Raw genomic sequence first — 18,243 nt, 5'->3', positions numbered from 1 at the left:
AGTTGATATACTGCTCAAAACCTGCATTGTTTACATTGGGCACACTGCTCATTGTTAGCAGTTGATATACTGCTCAAAACCTGCATTGTTTACATTGGGTGCACTGCTCATTGTTAGCAGTTGATATACTGCTCAAAACCTGCATTGTTTACATTTGGACACACTGCTCATTGTTAGAAGTTGATATACTGCTCAACACCTGCATTGTTTACATTAGGCACACTGCTCATTGTTGGCAGTGGTACCAGTGGATATACTCAGAGGGCTTGCAGTAGTAATATTTTGCACACTACTCTTTGTCGACAGTGGTAATAGTAGCTATACCCAAGTCTCGCAGTGTTAATATATCAACTCTGCTCAATGTTGGCAGTGCTAGCAGTAGTTCTACTAGCAAAGCTTTCAGTGTTAATATTTTGTACACTGCTCATTATCAGCAGTGCTCGCAGTGGATATATCAGCAATACTTGCAGTGCTAATATTTTGTACTCTGCTCATTGTTGGGCAGTTTAAGCGGTGGAACTGCTGCTGAAGACCAACAGTTTTTAGCAGAAGGTACTCTTCTCATGGTTGTTGGTGAAAGCAGGGTATACTGCACAGTGCAATGATACAGGTGGGATTTCTAGCAGGTTCAAGTGTTTGATAATAGGCTTACTCTGCTTACTTTCAGCAATCTCTCCTAACTTTCACCACTGTTTCCCCAAGTCCTTCTCCACACAGGTCAACTGATCTGGAGTGGAGAAGTGTGGCTCATTGGTTAGAAGGGGCAGACCCTGAAGCAGAAGTCGGCCCGGGACCAGGGTTCAATTCCCAACGCGGCAGGGTCTTGGGTCAATGTCCGCGGACTTGATAATTCTCGCCTAGGTGCCTACGCTAACCATGGGTCCCACTCTGCAACTCTGGGCAATAGCTTGCTTAATCTCCACAATGGCCCCAGCAGCGCCGGGGATGCCTGGCTTCACCTTGAGGGTGCCCTCCCACAGGGAAAGCCAGGATGGGTTCCCCAGCGGTATACAGCGCCAGGACACCACGTAACGAGGTAACAGTGCGCTTTACAAGTATACATACATTACATTACATTACATCTGGAGTCTGCACGGGAAGACATGGACGCATACTGAACCAGTGGACTTTAACTCTGGTGTTCATTTAATTAGTTTGTGAATCGTTTCCACGCACCACAATCTCTATCAAAGCAAGCATTGGCAAAGCCAATAGGTCTTGCCTATGCAAGATCTATTGGCTATGTCAATAATTTTGTTAGCTTTGTTGTACAGCTGCATGGCTGCTGTTCCGCATGGTTGAATGTGACTTTTATAAAAAAGCACTATGACACTCAACCCTGGCCCTGTCAAAGCACTTTTTTTTCTTTTTACTTTCAACCATGCTGCACAGCAGCCATGCTGCTGTACAACGTGCTTAGAAAAAAAAATGACAGTCATTAGATCTCGAGTAGGCGAGACCTGTTAGCTTTTCCAATGCTTGTTAATTTCTACTATGGTCCACCCTCGACTATACTCGGGTATAAGCACTGTTTTGTATCTTCTCCAATTTACTTTTTTCTGCTCATTAATGTATGCCGATGTAGGTGTAAACATTTGAGGGATAAAATGGAGTTTTTGTAAGTGATTTGTCACTTTTGAGTTGTTCTTTACCCTTGATTTCGGTGTTGATGCTAACTGACGTGGGTTAGAGTGTATTATTTTGTTTTTATTACATTAATAAGGTTTCCAAATTCGAGCATTCCGGTATGGAAGAAATCGTTATCAAAACGCAATTACACCAAATTAAATATAACACACTAGAAGAATAGTATTCAGCAGTATCAACGATTGCCTTGCTTGAAAATAATTCTGTGAACCATAAATGCAAAGGAGTGCCCACTTAACAAGTGGGGCCAATTCCTAATGAAATCTGTAGATCGCCAATCGGACCCACTGGAAAATGGTTGCCAGTCATAAAACAACAAATTAGGCAATGTATCTATGCATTTACAACAAGCAGCAGGGGAAGCCCTATGCAAATAGTAGTATAGCAATCCTCATACAGTTGAATATGAATCCACTAAAACTACACAACCTGGGCATATCCTATTTTTTGACGTTTGGTAAAGAGAGTGGCGTGTCTGATTAATTTTGGATACATTTCCTTCAAATATCTTTCTCTTGAAACACAAGAAATACATCTACACCTAACTCGTTTGTTTGTATCCCTTAATCGACAATTCCCACTCGAGTGTAGTATGCTAGGAAAAGAGTATGGGACTGTTGCATTTGAATAGTAGTGCACTTTTAAAACCAGTCCTCAAAAGAAAGGATTTGGAGGCGTTCCCTTCTGTTACGTGTTGATTTCAAATAAAATGCCACTTGACACCACAGCATTTTAGATCCAAATAGCCTGATGCCAGCCACAAAAGCTCTCTTTAAGAGAATGTGGTTATACACTAAAATAAAAACAAAGCCAGGTAGACTGTTCAACGGAGGAGGGTGTTGAATGAAGAGCACTTTGCATTGACCAAAGGTCATTTGTCGAGATGTCTATGTTTGGTTAAGTTATCTGATTATACTGATTCTATTGTACACCTAAGACATGTTGACATTATAGAAGTTCCTAATCTCTACAACTATCAGAAATTATGCCCAATTCGATGAAATGGTCCCAAATATTGGTAAACATAGACAGGCGCTTAATCAAGAGCATTCACGTTTTTCTCTTCCAGTTTGAAGGGATACTGTTGGTGACATTTCCCTTCTACTGTATCATGTTGAAAAAGCAAGGCATTGTTTGCTTTCTGTTAGAAAGAATGGGGAAAAAAATTGGTCCAGCAGACTAGCTTCATGAATTTTAAAGAGCGCTTTCAAACAGTGTGCGCGGTTGCAAACATACGTACACAAGGAGCGCTGCCAGTAGTGGTGAAAGAGATGCCTGAAAGTGATTGAGTAACACCATTCTTCATGTACAATTCAAATAACTCCCTGTGACGCCTGTGGGTGTATGGGTCAGTGAGCATTGCTTCTGTGAATTCTGCTGCTGCAGTGATTGAACACTACTAGCAAGCCATCCCTTTCTGTGAAGAGGAAAGCCTCTACTTGCCATTCCCATAGTAAAGATTGAAAGAATATGAAAAATGACTCTTTTGGTCAGCTAGAACTAGGATTTTCTTCGGGCAGAACCTTCACATGATTTAACTAAGATTTAATTTCTTTTTTTTTTTTGCAGTGATTTGGAACCTGAGTGGATAGACAGCGTGCAGAAAAATGGAGAACTATTTTATTTGGAACTGAGTGAAGGCGAGGAAGAAACTCTTCTGTCTGTCAACTCTTCTTCGCTGCCGTCTATAAACCATGTTCGGTTTTGTGAAAATGAGGCAGAAGTCCTTGAAGAAGGTCAACAGAAAGACAATAAAAAGGTAGAACCAAGACTGAAAATAATTAACAAGATTTTGAAAAAGAAAGTCCTAACGCAAAAGCATAGTATTAAGAAGGTTTCAGGCAGAAGAACAGAACAGATATCTGGACCTACTTCTATCCTGAAACACCAATCCAGTCTGAAAAGCGGGGTCGTGGTACAGCGGTATAAGGATGTTTGCATTTATGTCAATCCAGACCGGCTGCCGGACAGTGCAGGAGAGCAGCTATGCCTTCTGCAGGCACTGGTTGGAATTGTCCATCAGACTTCACTGAATAGCAGAAGAGTGGAAAAGGACAGTAGTGACGACGGAACGGCCAGCTGGAACAGTGAAGAGAAACTTGTAGTGCACGGTCTAGTTCCTGGCAGCACAGCAATAAAAAGTGGTCAAATTATGATTGGTAAGCTCACCTCTTAGTCTGATCTTCCTGTTGCAACTTGATAATGATATTGGCTTACTATCCTGCTTACTGTGCTTACTTTCATTGTTTACATACACTAATATTTGCCTTGTTTGTGTATAGTTTAGCATGTCTCTTACATTTTTCCGGAAGTCTCTTGACTATTTCATAAGAAAGGCTGATATTTTATGTCTAATGAAAATATATATCAGCGCAATTTTCTTCTAAACCTCCACAATGGCGAAAAGGAGAAGCGGACCCCACGGCTTGAGGCAGGAAATGATTTATTTAATCCAACCTTCTTTGTTGACGCGTTTCGAGAATCATGTGCTCTTGTTCACACAATGAGCACCGCGTCAACCATGTTTTTATAGTTATGCAATGTGAGTAAAACACCCTTTGTGAATCACATGACTATCAACATGGACATAGAAAGAGTACTTCTGGTACACCCTTCATTTTGTGAGTACTTTTTACACGTTACCAATTATATTCCATTACTAACAGCATGAATGCTTACTGGTATTTGTAATCATAGATGAACAGCAGAACAATTAATTATATATATATATATAATATAATAATATATATATATATATATATATATATATATCAGGAGAGTCAGTTAGCTCGAACTTGATTTATTTTTTACAGCACAATTTTCACCACAACCACCACCAACGCATTTCAACCGAAAAGGTCTTGCTCACAGTATCATGATTCCATCATCATTTTTCTTTTTTATGCTGTTCGACCATGTTAGCCCATTATTAGGCATAATGGGACTTGTAGTTTTCTTTTGCAGTCCAATGACTGTGAGAGTTTGTTTTATAGTTTACATAGTGGCGGATAAATACCATTTTACTTTTCTATCTATTTTTTTTACAGCCTGGGTCCAACTAATGGGTGTAAATGTTTACAAAATGCACATGCCCATAATGCATCATAGGTGTGTAGAGTTACCAAACACAATATAAATGTTTGGATTGACGAGTACCCCGAGTGCAGATGACGGTTGACAAATTGTGTCCATTACGTTCCTCTATAGTTTTTAGGCTCTGCAGAAAAAGTTAGCAGCAGTGTAAATATTATACCTGCAGTAGCATAAGTACTGTAAGAAGGTTTGAGGTATTAGACAGAATCCTCTCAGCATGACAATTTCTATGTAACATTGAAGACTATGCGCACCATGTATTACGCTATGCACATGTGCTTGTTTTGCTTCAGAAGATGGGCTGGCTATCTATAGTTTCCACTACAGTATTAAGGCTGCAGGTAGTATAATCTTTAGCAACTTCAGGCTTTGCTTATTTTATGCAAATAATGTCTTTTTAACAAGTGTTGCACAGTGTACACTGTTCGTAGTTGATACTTTTTAATACTCTGCAGTGTATTTCTCACAAGAGTTTCGCTGTCTGCCAACAGTGTGGTACAGGGTAAACTCTCTCCATGAAGTGAATACCGTTTATAGTTCTTATTTCTCTTCTCGTATCAACTTCATTTCTCAATATAGGTTTAGTGAATGTCAGGGGTGGGATACAGGTAAAAGCTGTCCTTAGTAGGGCATTCGTTTTGAAACAGACGTTCAGTTTTTTTAGGAATCTGACTTTCTCTGAACTGTTGTGTCCAGATTGAACACCATATGCATTGAGGGTTTCTCATATGTCTGTGGTTGATTGTTAATGTGAACCTCGCTACCCGTGAAGTGTATGGTATAGGCGTCAGTGTGGCTCATAACCCATGCTTTGTACACCTATGGGAGTTGTTTCTGTGATGGTATTAATGATGCCTCATATTCTTCTGAGCTATTTTGAACTTGCTTTCAGAGCTGTAATGCTTTACCCATTTATAGAGCAGTGTGAACAAATGAATCTTGGGTGATGTCATCGTTGATGTCATAAATTATGTCATAGAGCATGTCATGAGCACTGTACTATATGAGGTCGTAAGAAGTGAATGGGGAGCAGGTTATAGTTAGCGCTGCTAACTATAACTGGTGAATTTCTTTTTTTTTCTTTCTTTTTTTCATTCAAAATGTTAATGTTGTCACTGACAAATTCACTTAACTAGAACGCTTCTTTACCTTTGCTTTTTTGTATGACGGGGGGCGTGTCCCTCCAAACCTTATTAGGTGAGGGGACGCCTTCCAGGCCCGCACTGGCCGTTGAGGGCACCGGGCAATTCCCCAGTGGGCCGCATGGTTGGGGGCCGGTTTTGGGCCCCTGGGGCCGTTTTTGTTACAGGGCCGTTATGCTGCAAAAACGGCCCTGTAACAAAAACGGCCGAAAACCGGCCCTGTCACAGAGCGCGGTCGCACCTCTCCCCCCTCCCCTCTCCTCCCGGAGGGGGTGAGGGGGGCCAACCGAGCACTTTGCCAGGGCCGGTTCTGGTTCCCAGTCCGGCCCTGACGCCTTCCCCCCTAGGGCAGTTGTTTTAATTCAAAGGGGAGAGGGTCACGAGGCCCCCCCTCCGTGAGCCTTATTAAAAAGGGACCCCATTTCCCAGGGCCTTTTTTATGAACAGGTGGGAGGGTGCATGGCCTCCGTCCCCGAGCCTTCTCAGGCCCTGCGGACCCCATCCACCAGGCCTGTTTTCTTTGTTTTAATTAAAGCGAGGGGGGCTTTGAGGCCCCCCCCCCCCGAGCCTTGTTAGGCACTGGGGACCCCGTCCCCCAGGGCCATTACAAAAAAGATATAGGAGGGGGCCATTTGTCACCTTCCCTGCGTTTTCTCAGCAGCCATCGAAAACTCTACTCACCCACTCGCTATGGCGAGTCAAATTTTATCCGGTCCAGCTATATTTAGAACCTACATTTCTTGTTCTGGCAAGTTGGCAAAGAACAGGTGTTCTGTTCAGTCCAGTCAGAAAGTGAAGGAGCAATAGAAATGCCTTTAAATTACGTTTTTATCTTGTCACATTTGCTCTGTTTTCAGTGACAGAGGTTAAAAATCAGTCTCCCATAACTTTTCCTTTTCTGACTGCAGAGTTCCAGGATTTTATAAAGTGAACAGTCTGACCTGCTGTACGAAGTGTGAAATGGAAGACTATAGGGTATCAGGTTTTACTTGACACACATTTAAATAGCTAATACGTCAGCTGTAAAAACATATCAAAATAATTTCAGTAGTTGTGAAAGTTCAGATTTTGTACTTTTGTGTGATGAAAAAAATATTTTAATAGGATGAAAAACAAAATCGGAGCACTTTACTTGGTATGTGCAAACGATAAATATTTTTTGAAACCCAATTTTCAAAGATAATTGTTAATACACTATCATTTTATCAGTGAAGCTGCCTGGTAGTGGGAAGGTTTTTGTCAATTTCTTAGAAATTTACTGTTTGTAAATGACAGTGTGCTACCACATCATGTCTTAGTAATAGATTTAATAAAAGTGAGTGTTTAAACATGAACGGAGAGACACTCTTGCCCCTGCCCTAATTGCAATGCTAGTAGTAAACTGAGAGGCAAGTCACGAATCCTGTAAATGTAGTATACTTGTAAAGCGCACAGCTGCCCTAGCAACGGAGTGTCCTTCCTTGCTCTTCCTGTGAGATGCCCCTCCTGGGAGACCCCAAGGTGAAGCCAGGCATCCCAGTGTTGTTGGGGCCGTTGTGGAGATTAAGCAAGCTATTGCCCAGAGTTGCAGCGTGGGACCCATGATTAGAGTAGGCACCCAGGTGAGAATTATCGAGTCCGCGGACAGTGAGCCCAAGACCCTGCCGCGTCGGGACTTAAACCCTGGTCCCGGGCCTGATCTCTGCTTCAGAGTCTGCCGCTCTAACAAGTGAGCCACACTTCTCCACCTAGGGTATATGTGTACCCTATATGCGGGCTATATTCTTATTACACATGGAACAAACGTTTAGTATATCTAATCAAACAACAGAGTTTTTTTTTTACAGCAGAAATGCTGAACTCACATATTTGAAGGTGCACTTATCTGTGAGAATGAAGAAAAAGGCGGCTCCGTAAAATGAAATATTTGGCAATGATCACACAATTTGAAACCAGTTCATGGGTCAAGTACGTTACAGTTAGGTTGAGTAGATTACTGAAGTTACTTGTGAATAGAACAAAAGAATGTACCCTGCCTAGGGATATAATGGCCCTAGCTAGAGGGTCCCAAAAGTGTATATGAAGGGGTGATTACCCAGGGAGCTGACACTGCACACGACAAACACAAGGTCAATCCAAATAGACTCTACAGAGCATATTCAAAATATATATATTTTTATTTCTTTTAAATATATTTTTTTCTTGGAATTGAGATAACAAAAAAATGTAAAAAGTGAACAGTACTTTCATTTCACATGATACAATTAGAGCATAAAAAAGACAAAACACTGATATAGGGACAACAGCGAAAGGGGGAATAGTGCTACATTAAGACCTACCCAGTACCAGCCATACTTCAAACACACTATCACACTTACTTATATATATTCTCACTCTACCTTCTAATCTATCATTCAACTTTCATTCTTCCATTCATTCTACTAATCCTGGCGTGTGCAACACATAGATGGTCAGTATGTTGCATAGATCGGGATGTTATTCCAGGCAGATGACTTTTACTACGGGTCCTGATGTAATTAGGACAAAGAACCGTATTCCTGGAGACACAAGCCGACGCGCGTTTCGGTGACAGGCCAATGAGGACACACCTTCGTCAGGGCTAGGGGCAGTACACTGGGAGGGACACAAATATAAAATCTGAAAGATAGAATGCAAAAAGGTCTCAATTTTCTATTCTATATACATGTAATAACAATCAAACAAATATACATGTCCCGCAAGTACTTTTCATTATTCATTGTTCAAGTTCATCTTAACATTTTGGACACACATTTAAAAATATGGAGATGATATACATGATGTTGACCTTTTGTAGCTGTGCAATGTCAAACTACCTAGAGACACTCCCTGAAATAGATTCCCTGTTTCGTGGAATCTATAGAAGGCATGGTGATAGCCTAGACTGAATGAACCGTAGAGCCTATTTCATAACACATATCATACATACATATTTTTAAGCTGTATAACAATTTCATTCTTGCACATACATGACCAATTTATTAAAGTAAGGCCCAAACCTATAGAGGACAGTTAGTTTTATTTCTCAGCTATAAACCGGATACTGAGTTCCTAGTTATATAGAGAAAAATGGAGAAAGGTCGTTGGCTTGTTCTGTTAAACGTATACAATGATATTTACCTGTATGTTTTTATTAGGAGAGACCACAGGTATATGGTAGAGTCTGCTGCGCTGGAAGGCTACTGTTTTTAACTTTCATTGACTGGAGCCCATAGCTATGGATCCTATAGTGGGGGTAAATTAGAACCTTATTGTATATATTATAGATCATGACAATGGTGGAGTTAAATATCTGATCTGGCAGTTTCAGACTACAGCATGTTTTTGGATCAATATTCTATATACTAGTACAAAATTGGTGGGGCTTTATATTAATTCCAGGTTCCTTTACTAATGGATCAGACTCACAGGTGGTCATTGCTCATATAGTTCCATGACATTATATTTTCATGAATTATCAAAGGGATCGTACTAGCTGATCTCAGTTTACCATAAACAAGATGTCATATCCCGCATAATATACCTGAAACGTCTTGGAAACATTCAATCAAGAGATAGCGGAAATAAGCTGGATTCACAGGCATAGGAGGTTAATAATTTCCAGACCTCTCCCTGTAAGGAAGATAAAACACGCCGATTATGGCCCCTATTTGGCTATATAAGCCAACCGTCAAGTAGGTCAATTGCATAGCCTTATGTACCTGGATATGTCGTTGATCAAAGGGCAGTGTCCAGCGAAAACCTGATCAAGAGCCGGTGGTTTTGGGAGGCGGTCTACGGACTTTGTATTTCCGAGGGTTTTACGATGGCACGCGGTTACCGGTCAGAATTTCTATAGGGAAGGGGGGTGAATATTAGCACATAAATGTAAAGCCTCCCTGCGATTTTTACATAGTTGCAAGCGATAGATATCAGATATACATACCGGAAAGCCCGGCGCGCACTTCTGTACTGTGTTTTCCACTACCTGGGGTGACAGGTTACTCAAATTCCTAGTGGTGATTAACAGAGAAAAAGGAGAAGGTCCATTTAATGCCATGATTTATACGGTCCTTTTTCAAAACTTACCACATGGCCATTTCTAGATAGTTACCTTCCAAGAGCAGACCCGCGTTTTTAAATGGGGTTCCGCCGACTTCTCCACTCGGCCTATTGCCACGAAGGAAGACAGGTCCATGGAGTTCCTGGTGGTGAAATAACAAGAGAGGGAACCTATTACATATCTCTAATGTCCAATATCGGGTACCGTCTAATCCCCAGATTATTGTTCTCGGACCATTACCTTAAAAGCGAGGACCGTCTTCTTCCAATGGGGTTCCGCCGACTAAACCGGTCGACCTACTGCGGGAGACAGGATTCTCGACTGTTTCCTTTCTATTCCTTTTTAAATAGCGGGAAATTCGCGCCTTACGGGAACCAGAACCAGCTGTGTTGGAAATGCGCAGACATCAACGACGGACTCATTTCTCCTATCCGAGTCCCGTCGCCATCTTGTGTAGACTAATGAGGAACTAACACGTCAGTTACCAACATTATTTACACTGGAAGTAATAACCCCGCCATCTTGGGTAAACTGGCTTAAGGGCTATCAAACATTAGAAACAAACCTTAGACCCGCCTGAAATAGCGTTGCTACGGAGTCCATTGTATTGATCCCCTTTGGTCCCTCTTGTATTATTGAAGAGGTAAAAGACGCATATATATGAAATGCCAAAATTTTGCCAGCTATTTTCCATCCTCCATTCTCTATATAATTTTTACATCAGATAGGCAGAGAGTCTTTTTACAGAAATGCCTGATGCCAGGGGCAATCCTCATTTAGTCCTTTTTCCACAGCATCCAGATAAAAAATCCAAAATACCTCCCGTTTTTTTCGGAGGCACACCGGGTCAGTTCCTGGGCTGGCTTTTATCTTTTCCAAGATAAACCAGCGAAGTTCCAGTTCGTTATGATTTTTTTCGAGCCAATGTCCTACCATGGGGGCTGCTAGCTTTTGATTTCTAATGTTAGACTTATGTTCCCCTATTCGTACCCGGCATTCCCTACCTGTTTCCCCAACATATGGGAGATTGCACGGGCACAGTATTAGGTAGACGATGTTACTGGTGCGGCAATTGGTCATGGTGGTATTGTGTCTAACAGAGATCGTTCGGTTGTTGGTACTCACAGTATCACCAACAATGGCCTGTGGGCAAATGTGGCATGTCCCACATTTGTGGTTGCCATATATTGGTTCCAATCCTGTTAGGGTGGTTTGGTTGTTTACCGATGTTTCTTGTATTTTGCCCCTTACCAGGTGATTCTTCAGGTTAGGGTTTTTCTTGAAGGCAAAGATCGGACGGTTCAGGCGTGTCTTTTCATTTTCTAAATTCAGGATATGCCAGCTTGAATTGATGGCTTGCCTGATTCTGTGGTTCATTTCGGAATGACGGGTAACACATACCAGTTGGTTTAATTTCTCAGAGTCTCTTTCCATAAACATGGCTTCTCTGTTGGTGTATCTTGCTCGTTTAAAGGACTCCTTAATCAATCTAGGTGGGTAACCTCGGACGCAAAGTTTTTCCTGGAGAATGTCTGCTTGGGTCAGGAAGTCATGTAGATCAGTACAGTTCCTTCTAATGCGAAGGAACTGGCTATAGGGGATACTGTCCCTCTGGCTGCGCGGGTGGAAGCTGGCATATTGGAGCAAGGTATTACGAGCCGTAGGTTTTGTGTACAAAGATACCTTGATCAGGTAGTGGAAAACACAATACAGAAGGGCGCGCCGGACTTTCCAGTATGTATATCTGATATCTATCGCTTGCAACTATGTAAAAATCGCAGGGAGGCTTTACATGTATGTGCTAATATTCACCCCCCTTCCCTGTAGAAATTCTGACCGGTAACCGCGTGCCATCGTAAAACCCTCGGAAATACAAAGTCCGTAGACCACCTCCCAAAACCACCGGCTCTCGATCAGGTTTTCGCTGGACACTGCCCTTTGATCAACGACATATCCAGGTACATAAGGCTATGCAATTGACCTACTTGACGGTTGGCTTATATAGCCAAATAGGGGCCATAATCGGCGTGTTTTATCTTCCTTACAGGGAGAGGTCTGGAAATTATTAACCTCCTATGCCTGTGAATCCAGCTTATTTCCGCTATCTCTTGATTGAATGTTTCCAAGACGTTTCAGGTATATTATGCGGGATATGACATCTTGTTTATGGTAAACTGAGATCAGCTAGTACGATCCCTTTCATAATTCATGAAAATATAACGTCATGGAACTATATGAGCAATGACCACCTGTGAGTCTGATCCATTAGTAAAGGAACCTGGAATTAATATAAAGCCCCACCAATTTTGTACTAGTATATAGAATATTGATCCAAAAACATGCTATAGTCTGAAACTGCCAGATCAGATATTTAACTCCACCATTGTCATGATCTATAATATATACAATAAGGTTCTAATTTACCCCCACTATAGGATCCATAGCTCTGGGCTCCAGTCAATGAAAGTTAAAAACAGTAGCCTTCCAGCGCAGCAGACTCTACCATATACCTGTGGTCTCTCCTAATAAAAACATACAGGTAAATATCATTGTATATGTTTAACAGAACAAGCCAACGACCTTTCTCCATTTTTCTCTATATAACTAGGAACTCAGTATCCGGTTTATAGCTGAGAAATATAACTAACTGTCCTCTATAGGTTTGGGCCTTACTTTAATAAATTGGTCATGTATGTGCAAGAATGAAATTGTGTATACAGCTTAAAAATATGTATGTATGATATGTGTTATGAAATAAGCTCTATGGTTCATTCAGTCTAGGCTATCACCATGCCTTCTATAGATTCCACGAAACAGGGAATCTATTTCAGGGAGTGTCTCTAGGTAGTTTGACATTGCACAGCTACAAAAGGTCAACATCATGTATATCATCTCCATATTTTTAAATGTGTGTCCAAAATGTTAAGATGAACTTGAACAATGAATAATGAAAAGTACTTGCGGGACATGTATATTTGTTTGATTGTTATTACATGTATATAGAACAGAAAATTGAGACCTTTTTGCATTCTATCTTTCAGATTTTATATTGGTGTCCCTCCCAGTGTACTGCCCCTAGCCCTGACGAAGGTGTGTCCTCATTGGCCTGTCACCGAAACGCGCGTCGGCTTGTGTCTCCAGGAATACGGTTCTTTGTCCTAATTACATCAGGACCCGTAGTAAAAGTCATCTGCCTGGAATAACATCCCGATCTATGCAACATACTGACCATCTATGTGTTGCACACGCCAGGATTAGAAGAATGAATGGAAGAATGAAAGTTGAATGATAGAATAGAAGGTAGAGTGAGAATATATATATAAGTAAGTGTGATAGTGTGTTTGAAGTATGGCTGGTACTGGGTAGGTCTTAATGTAGCACTATTCCCCCTTTCGCTGTTGTCCCTATATCAGTGTTTTGTCTTTTTTATGCTCTAATTGTATCATGTGAAATGAAAGTACTGTTCACTTTTTACATTTTTTTGTTATCTCAATTCCAAGAAAAAAATATATTTAAAAGAAATAAAAAAATATATATTTTGAATATGCTCTGTAGAGTCTATTTGGATTGACCATGTGTTTGTCGTGTGCAGTGTCAGCTCCCTGGGTAATCACCCCTTCATATACACTTTTGGGACCCTCTAGCTAGGGACATTATATCCCTAGGCAGGGTACTTTCTTTTGTTCTATTCACAGTTGTTTCTTCCCCCCTATGACCTGCCTATATCCTTAAGTAACCCATGGGGAACCCCCTTCTTTTGTTCATTTACTGAAGTTACTTGACCTGCAGGTCTAGTAACATGGTTATGATTTTTCAAGGCCTGCTTAAGCCCTGGGGGCCCCATTGCCCAGGGCATTTTCTTTTATTGACAGGCTATGATGTGGAGAAGTGTGGCTCAATGGTTAGAAGAGGCAGACCATGAAGCAGAGGTCCAGGGTTCAATTCCCGACGGGGAAGGGTCTTGAGCCCAAAATGTCCACGGACTCGATAATTCTCGCTTCGGTGCCTGCTCGAATCACGGGTTCACACTCTGGAACTCCGGGCAATAGCTTGCTTAATCTCCACCATGGCCCCCCGGGGCGGGATGCCTGGCTTTCACCTTAGGGGTGCCCAGTACGGGTTATCTCACAGGGAAAAACCAGGACGGGTTCCCAAAGCAAGAGCTTAGAGACCATTGGTGATAATGCGCTATATAAATATAAATTACAATTACAATTTACAATTACAATGATGAGCACCCCATTCATCCAACTGCTTAAAATGTCAACAGTTAAAGTGTAGTGTAGTTCCTATTTTCCCTATAGGCCCTGCGCATTGGAATAACATAAACAGCAGTTTAGACGTAGGACTGAGGTCTTCTAGGTCTCTATTGACTATGTTAGACTTAATTTAGGTTTGCGCCAGCTAGCTTAGAGGTCACTGGAAACTTTCTTGACTGAATAGGAAGTGATCAGCTTCCCTGGCTCAGACAAGAAGGGATTCAGCTTCCGACAACCGCATAAACATGACAACTTTACTCCCTCAGAATAAGAGTCAATCTCTAGAGTCGTGTGAAACAATAGACAGCTATTTCACTCAGTCAGTTGTGCATATTTAATTTAATCAGGGTGCAGAGAATAGAGAGACGGGCGTTTTCAATAAAAGGTATTATTTATTGAGCAGTCTTCCTTCTCATGCAAGAGAAATGAATTGCCATAATTGCAATACTTATTGTGAAGTAAAGTACGTACAGAAAAAGGAGTATTATGAAATAATACTGTAAAAGCATTGATATGGTTTCTTAGCCATAAGACACTTTAAAATGGATAAAACATATATACATATATACATAGGCTAACGTGCTCAACTGGTGCTTCTAAAATACGCCTACCCCGGTGTACCTGACCTAAGCCTAATACGTGGGAAGGAGTAAGTAAGTAGCAGTTTAAGTTAAGTAGGTTTGTTGCCAAGGATCTGTTCAAGAATTCTCTCTAAGGGTTTAGTCAGCACTGTACCTTGGGAATATAATGTAGGAGGTCTGGTATCTCCCTCTCAGGACCCGATATCCCAGTCACCCGCAAGCTTAGGCTGGAAACGCCGGAACTGGATTTTTTCGGCAGGAGAAAAGACAGCGTTTTTCTCAGCGCGTCAAAGAGGAGGGGCACCGTCCGTGGGCTTCTCGCTTCTGCTGGGCTCTCGGAAAGTAGATTAGCTGCTCTGCTCCAGAATCACCACCGTGTGTTTGCTTAAGGCAACATTGGTATATTCATACCTGAAAGGTGCCGAGTTTAACGTAAGGTTTGGACATAAGACGTCAATAAAGATGTCACTAAGAACTGGCCGTTCTTATAGTGCTCGCAGGAGTTCTATTACAAATCAAAACAAAGCAAGTGGTTCTTTCCCAGGTTGCTGGAGGTTTGGTGTGTCGAATGAACTCGGTGTGCTCTCTAGGAATCTAAGGAAGTAGCTTCTGCCATGTCTTGGACTGCAGGGGCGATTTACTGAAATATGGCTCTGATTATTATGCCATTATAGGGATATTATTGATTATAGCCGTATAGGGGCATAAAGTCACAATATTGAATCGGGTTCCTAGATAAAACACATCACCCACTCCACGGTTTTATGTCCATCAATTACTAAAAACTAAGCAAAAAGATGCATGTGTATTCCAACCTACCCCAAAATACATTTTGCATTCTAAATGGTGTATGCGAAATACACGGAACGTTATAGGTAGTGTAATCATTCAAAAATTGCATATATATTCAGTTGAACGATTTGCAAAAATTACACATGAAATGTCTCTTAATTACAGAAAAGAAGGTCGAGACTATTTCATCACATATAAATGAAATTGCTTGTGAGTGTGCTAGAGGCTGTGGTAACATATTGTCTCTAGATTAGCTAAAAATAGAAGCTCTGTTCTTTATGAATAGTTCTACTTCAAGCAGAGTACAAGGGCCAAAAAAAAGGTAAATATTTTGGAATTTTGGAAAAAATAATTTCGTTTTCAGGGGAAAAAATAGTTCCAAATGTTTTCAGTAGCTTTTGTTTTTCAAAGCTGAAGGCCGAATTCAGAGTTCAGATGAACGCTGTGTGCCGGTTGGCTTGAAAGTTATTCTTTTGGTTCAGGGGAGAACATGACTTCAGATAGATGCGCAAAAAAACAGTCTACATCTTCAGGTGAAAGTTCGACCAAGGATGATAATGCTGTAACCGGGCAGTTGTGAAAATGATTGCTATCATCGATTTCAGTATCAGCAATGCTCACAGAAGGTCGTACCTGGGTGATGTTGCTCTCATTTCTTGCTTCACTGCCACCACCTAATCGTAGTGCAGAAGTCTCAACGAATGCCGTCATCAGGATTGGTAACCGCTGGGGACAACACGATGCATGAGCCGTTACTGGACTTAGCAAAGTATCGACATCCATTGGCACTGCTGATTGCAGTGTAAGACAGGTGTCTAACACGCATTCTTCTCCGCATAGCATACATCGAAGCACAGGTAAGATGGAGTTCTGCCATATAGGTCTGAATGAAAGAAGCCAGGTCATGTTCAGATCTCTTATCCGGGCTAATCCAAGGACTTTAGTTATGCGGTCCCGGTAGCGTATTGCTAGGATCGTTTCTTCCATTGTTGCCGGAGTCATGTCTGCATTTTGGCTTGCCATATCGGAGCAGAAGAGTCAAAAATAAGATTCCTGCTACGAGTCCCAAAAGTAGTGGTAGGCCACCAAAAACCGAATGGACAAAATTGGGAAAGATGGCCAGGACTGCTTCGAAGGGTGTTAACAGTCCCGAAAAAATGGTCTTAAATACATTCCAGATACCACTCGCATCTGACATATTTAGGATTTGGATTAGCATTTCTGCGAAATGCACTGGGCAATTAGTTGATAAAAGTTTATGTATCTCTGCCGTTGTCCTTGCAACTTGAAGATCATACGTTTCTTTTGATGACGTGATGGGCACTGTTTTCTGTAAAAGCACAGACTTCATTCTGCTTAAAGTATCAATTTGTATAGAAGAGATATTCAACTGAGGCCAAATCTTAGCCTCTGAGTCTCCAGGGCCGTTTGGATACAATGCTTGCATACAGCAAGTGACCATGGAACTAACTCTTACGAGATATGCTTTCGCTGGCACCATGCCACAACAGCTGTGGTCCGTTATTAGAACGTAACTCCCGTTAGAAAGTTGTGTAAAGAATGGCTCTATCTGTGTTGCAGGTGTGCCGTACTGGTGGCATGAAAGGTTATTTGAAGTCCCCTCACAGGCCCCATGTAAATTAATACCTTGGCACAGAAGTATACCGCTCCCCGATTGTTTACAATTATTACCACTAAGAAATACATTCTGGTTTTTGTCACTATAACATGTGTGTGTATAAGGTAATTTCCATAATGACTAAATGTACCCTTTACCCAACCTTTCATACTGGCCTGCTGGTATATACTCTAAGCGAAAGGGAACAGGAGTGAAACCCATAAACCAAACTGGGACTGGGTACACAGTATATATAGGGTACAATGTCCCAATAGGTATCAATAATTAAGGCAGTTTCAAAGATGCATGCATCAAGCATTACAAGTAAAGAACAACAAGGAGTCTCAATACATTTGTGAAAGGCTTATTAATCACCAACTTGTTTCAAATGGGGAATACAGTTAAAAAGCAGCACTGTACATGAAAGCATTCATGAAACAACCCAAATGGCACTTGGTGACAAGGTGATAACAAGGTGAAAGTGACGACGCAAGTGAGCGTGGTGAACAGCGTGGTCGGCGCAAAGTGACTGGAAATATTCAGTAAAAGGCTCCACAATAAATACACATAATTCCAATGTTTTAAATTGAACACAGTTATGAGCCTAGAGGTAATGCGCCAAGGAATTGCGCTGTAATTGTCGACGGCGTTTCGATCCCTGGTGATTTGGGATCCTCTTCAGGACAGGGTTGATGATGGATAGGAGTGCTGAAGAAAAAGAACGCTGACATGGAGTAGTAGTCAGTTGTGCAGGAGCTATGGATGCGGGCGATCAGGGGGTGAAGCAGTGATCCTTCCCGGGGGAGTTCAGGTCTCAACGTTTGGAGCCGGTACAGCGCCTGATTTAATCTCGCGCTGAAGTCGAATGAATCCGTGTTGTGAGTTCCGATTCTCACGAAGGATAGAGGTGATACTCTAGGCATTTTTTAAATTGGAAAGTTGTTATCGGAATTGTGATAATTCCGTTTATTATCCATTCAATGACAGGTCTTTCTGACATTGTCAATGGTAATCTCTCAAGTTTTTCAATGCTCAGAATCGTATAGTCTGC

General features: G+C 41.5%; 1 protein-coding gene across 1 annotated transcript in view; it reads left to right on the top strand.

The window, feature by feature from the left end:
• Positions 1 to 18,243, top strand: part of INTU (inturned planar cell polarity protein) — a 438,220-nt gene that overhangs the window by 111,849 nt on the left and 308,128 nt on the right. The window contains exon 2 of the mRNA XM_086962184.1: positions 3,217 to 3,806. Coding sequence (XP_086818310.1) covers positions 3,217 to 3,806 — 590 coding nt within the window. The remainder of the gene's footprint in view (positions 1 to 3,216; positions 3,807 to 18,243) is intronic.

The sequence above is a fragment of the Lissotriton vulgaris genome, chromosome 3_1 (genome assembly GCF_964263255.1).
Source record: "Lissotriton vulgaris chromosome 3_1, aLisVul1.2, whole genome shotgun sequence".
NCBI classification, from domain to species: Eukaryota; Metazoa; Chordata; class Amphibia; order Caudata; family Salamandridae; genus Lissotriton; species Lissotriton vulgaris.
Note: the sequence above shows the minus strand (reverse complement) of the source record. Positions and strands in the feature narration are given on the sequence as shown.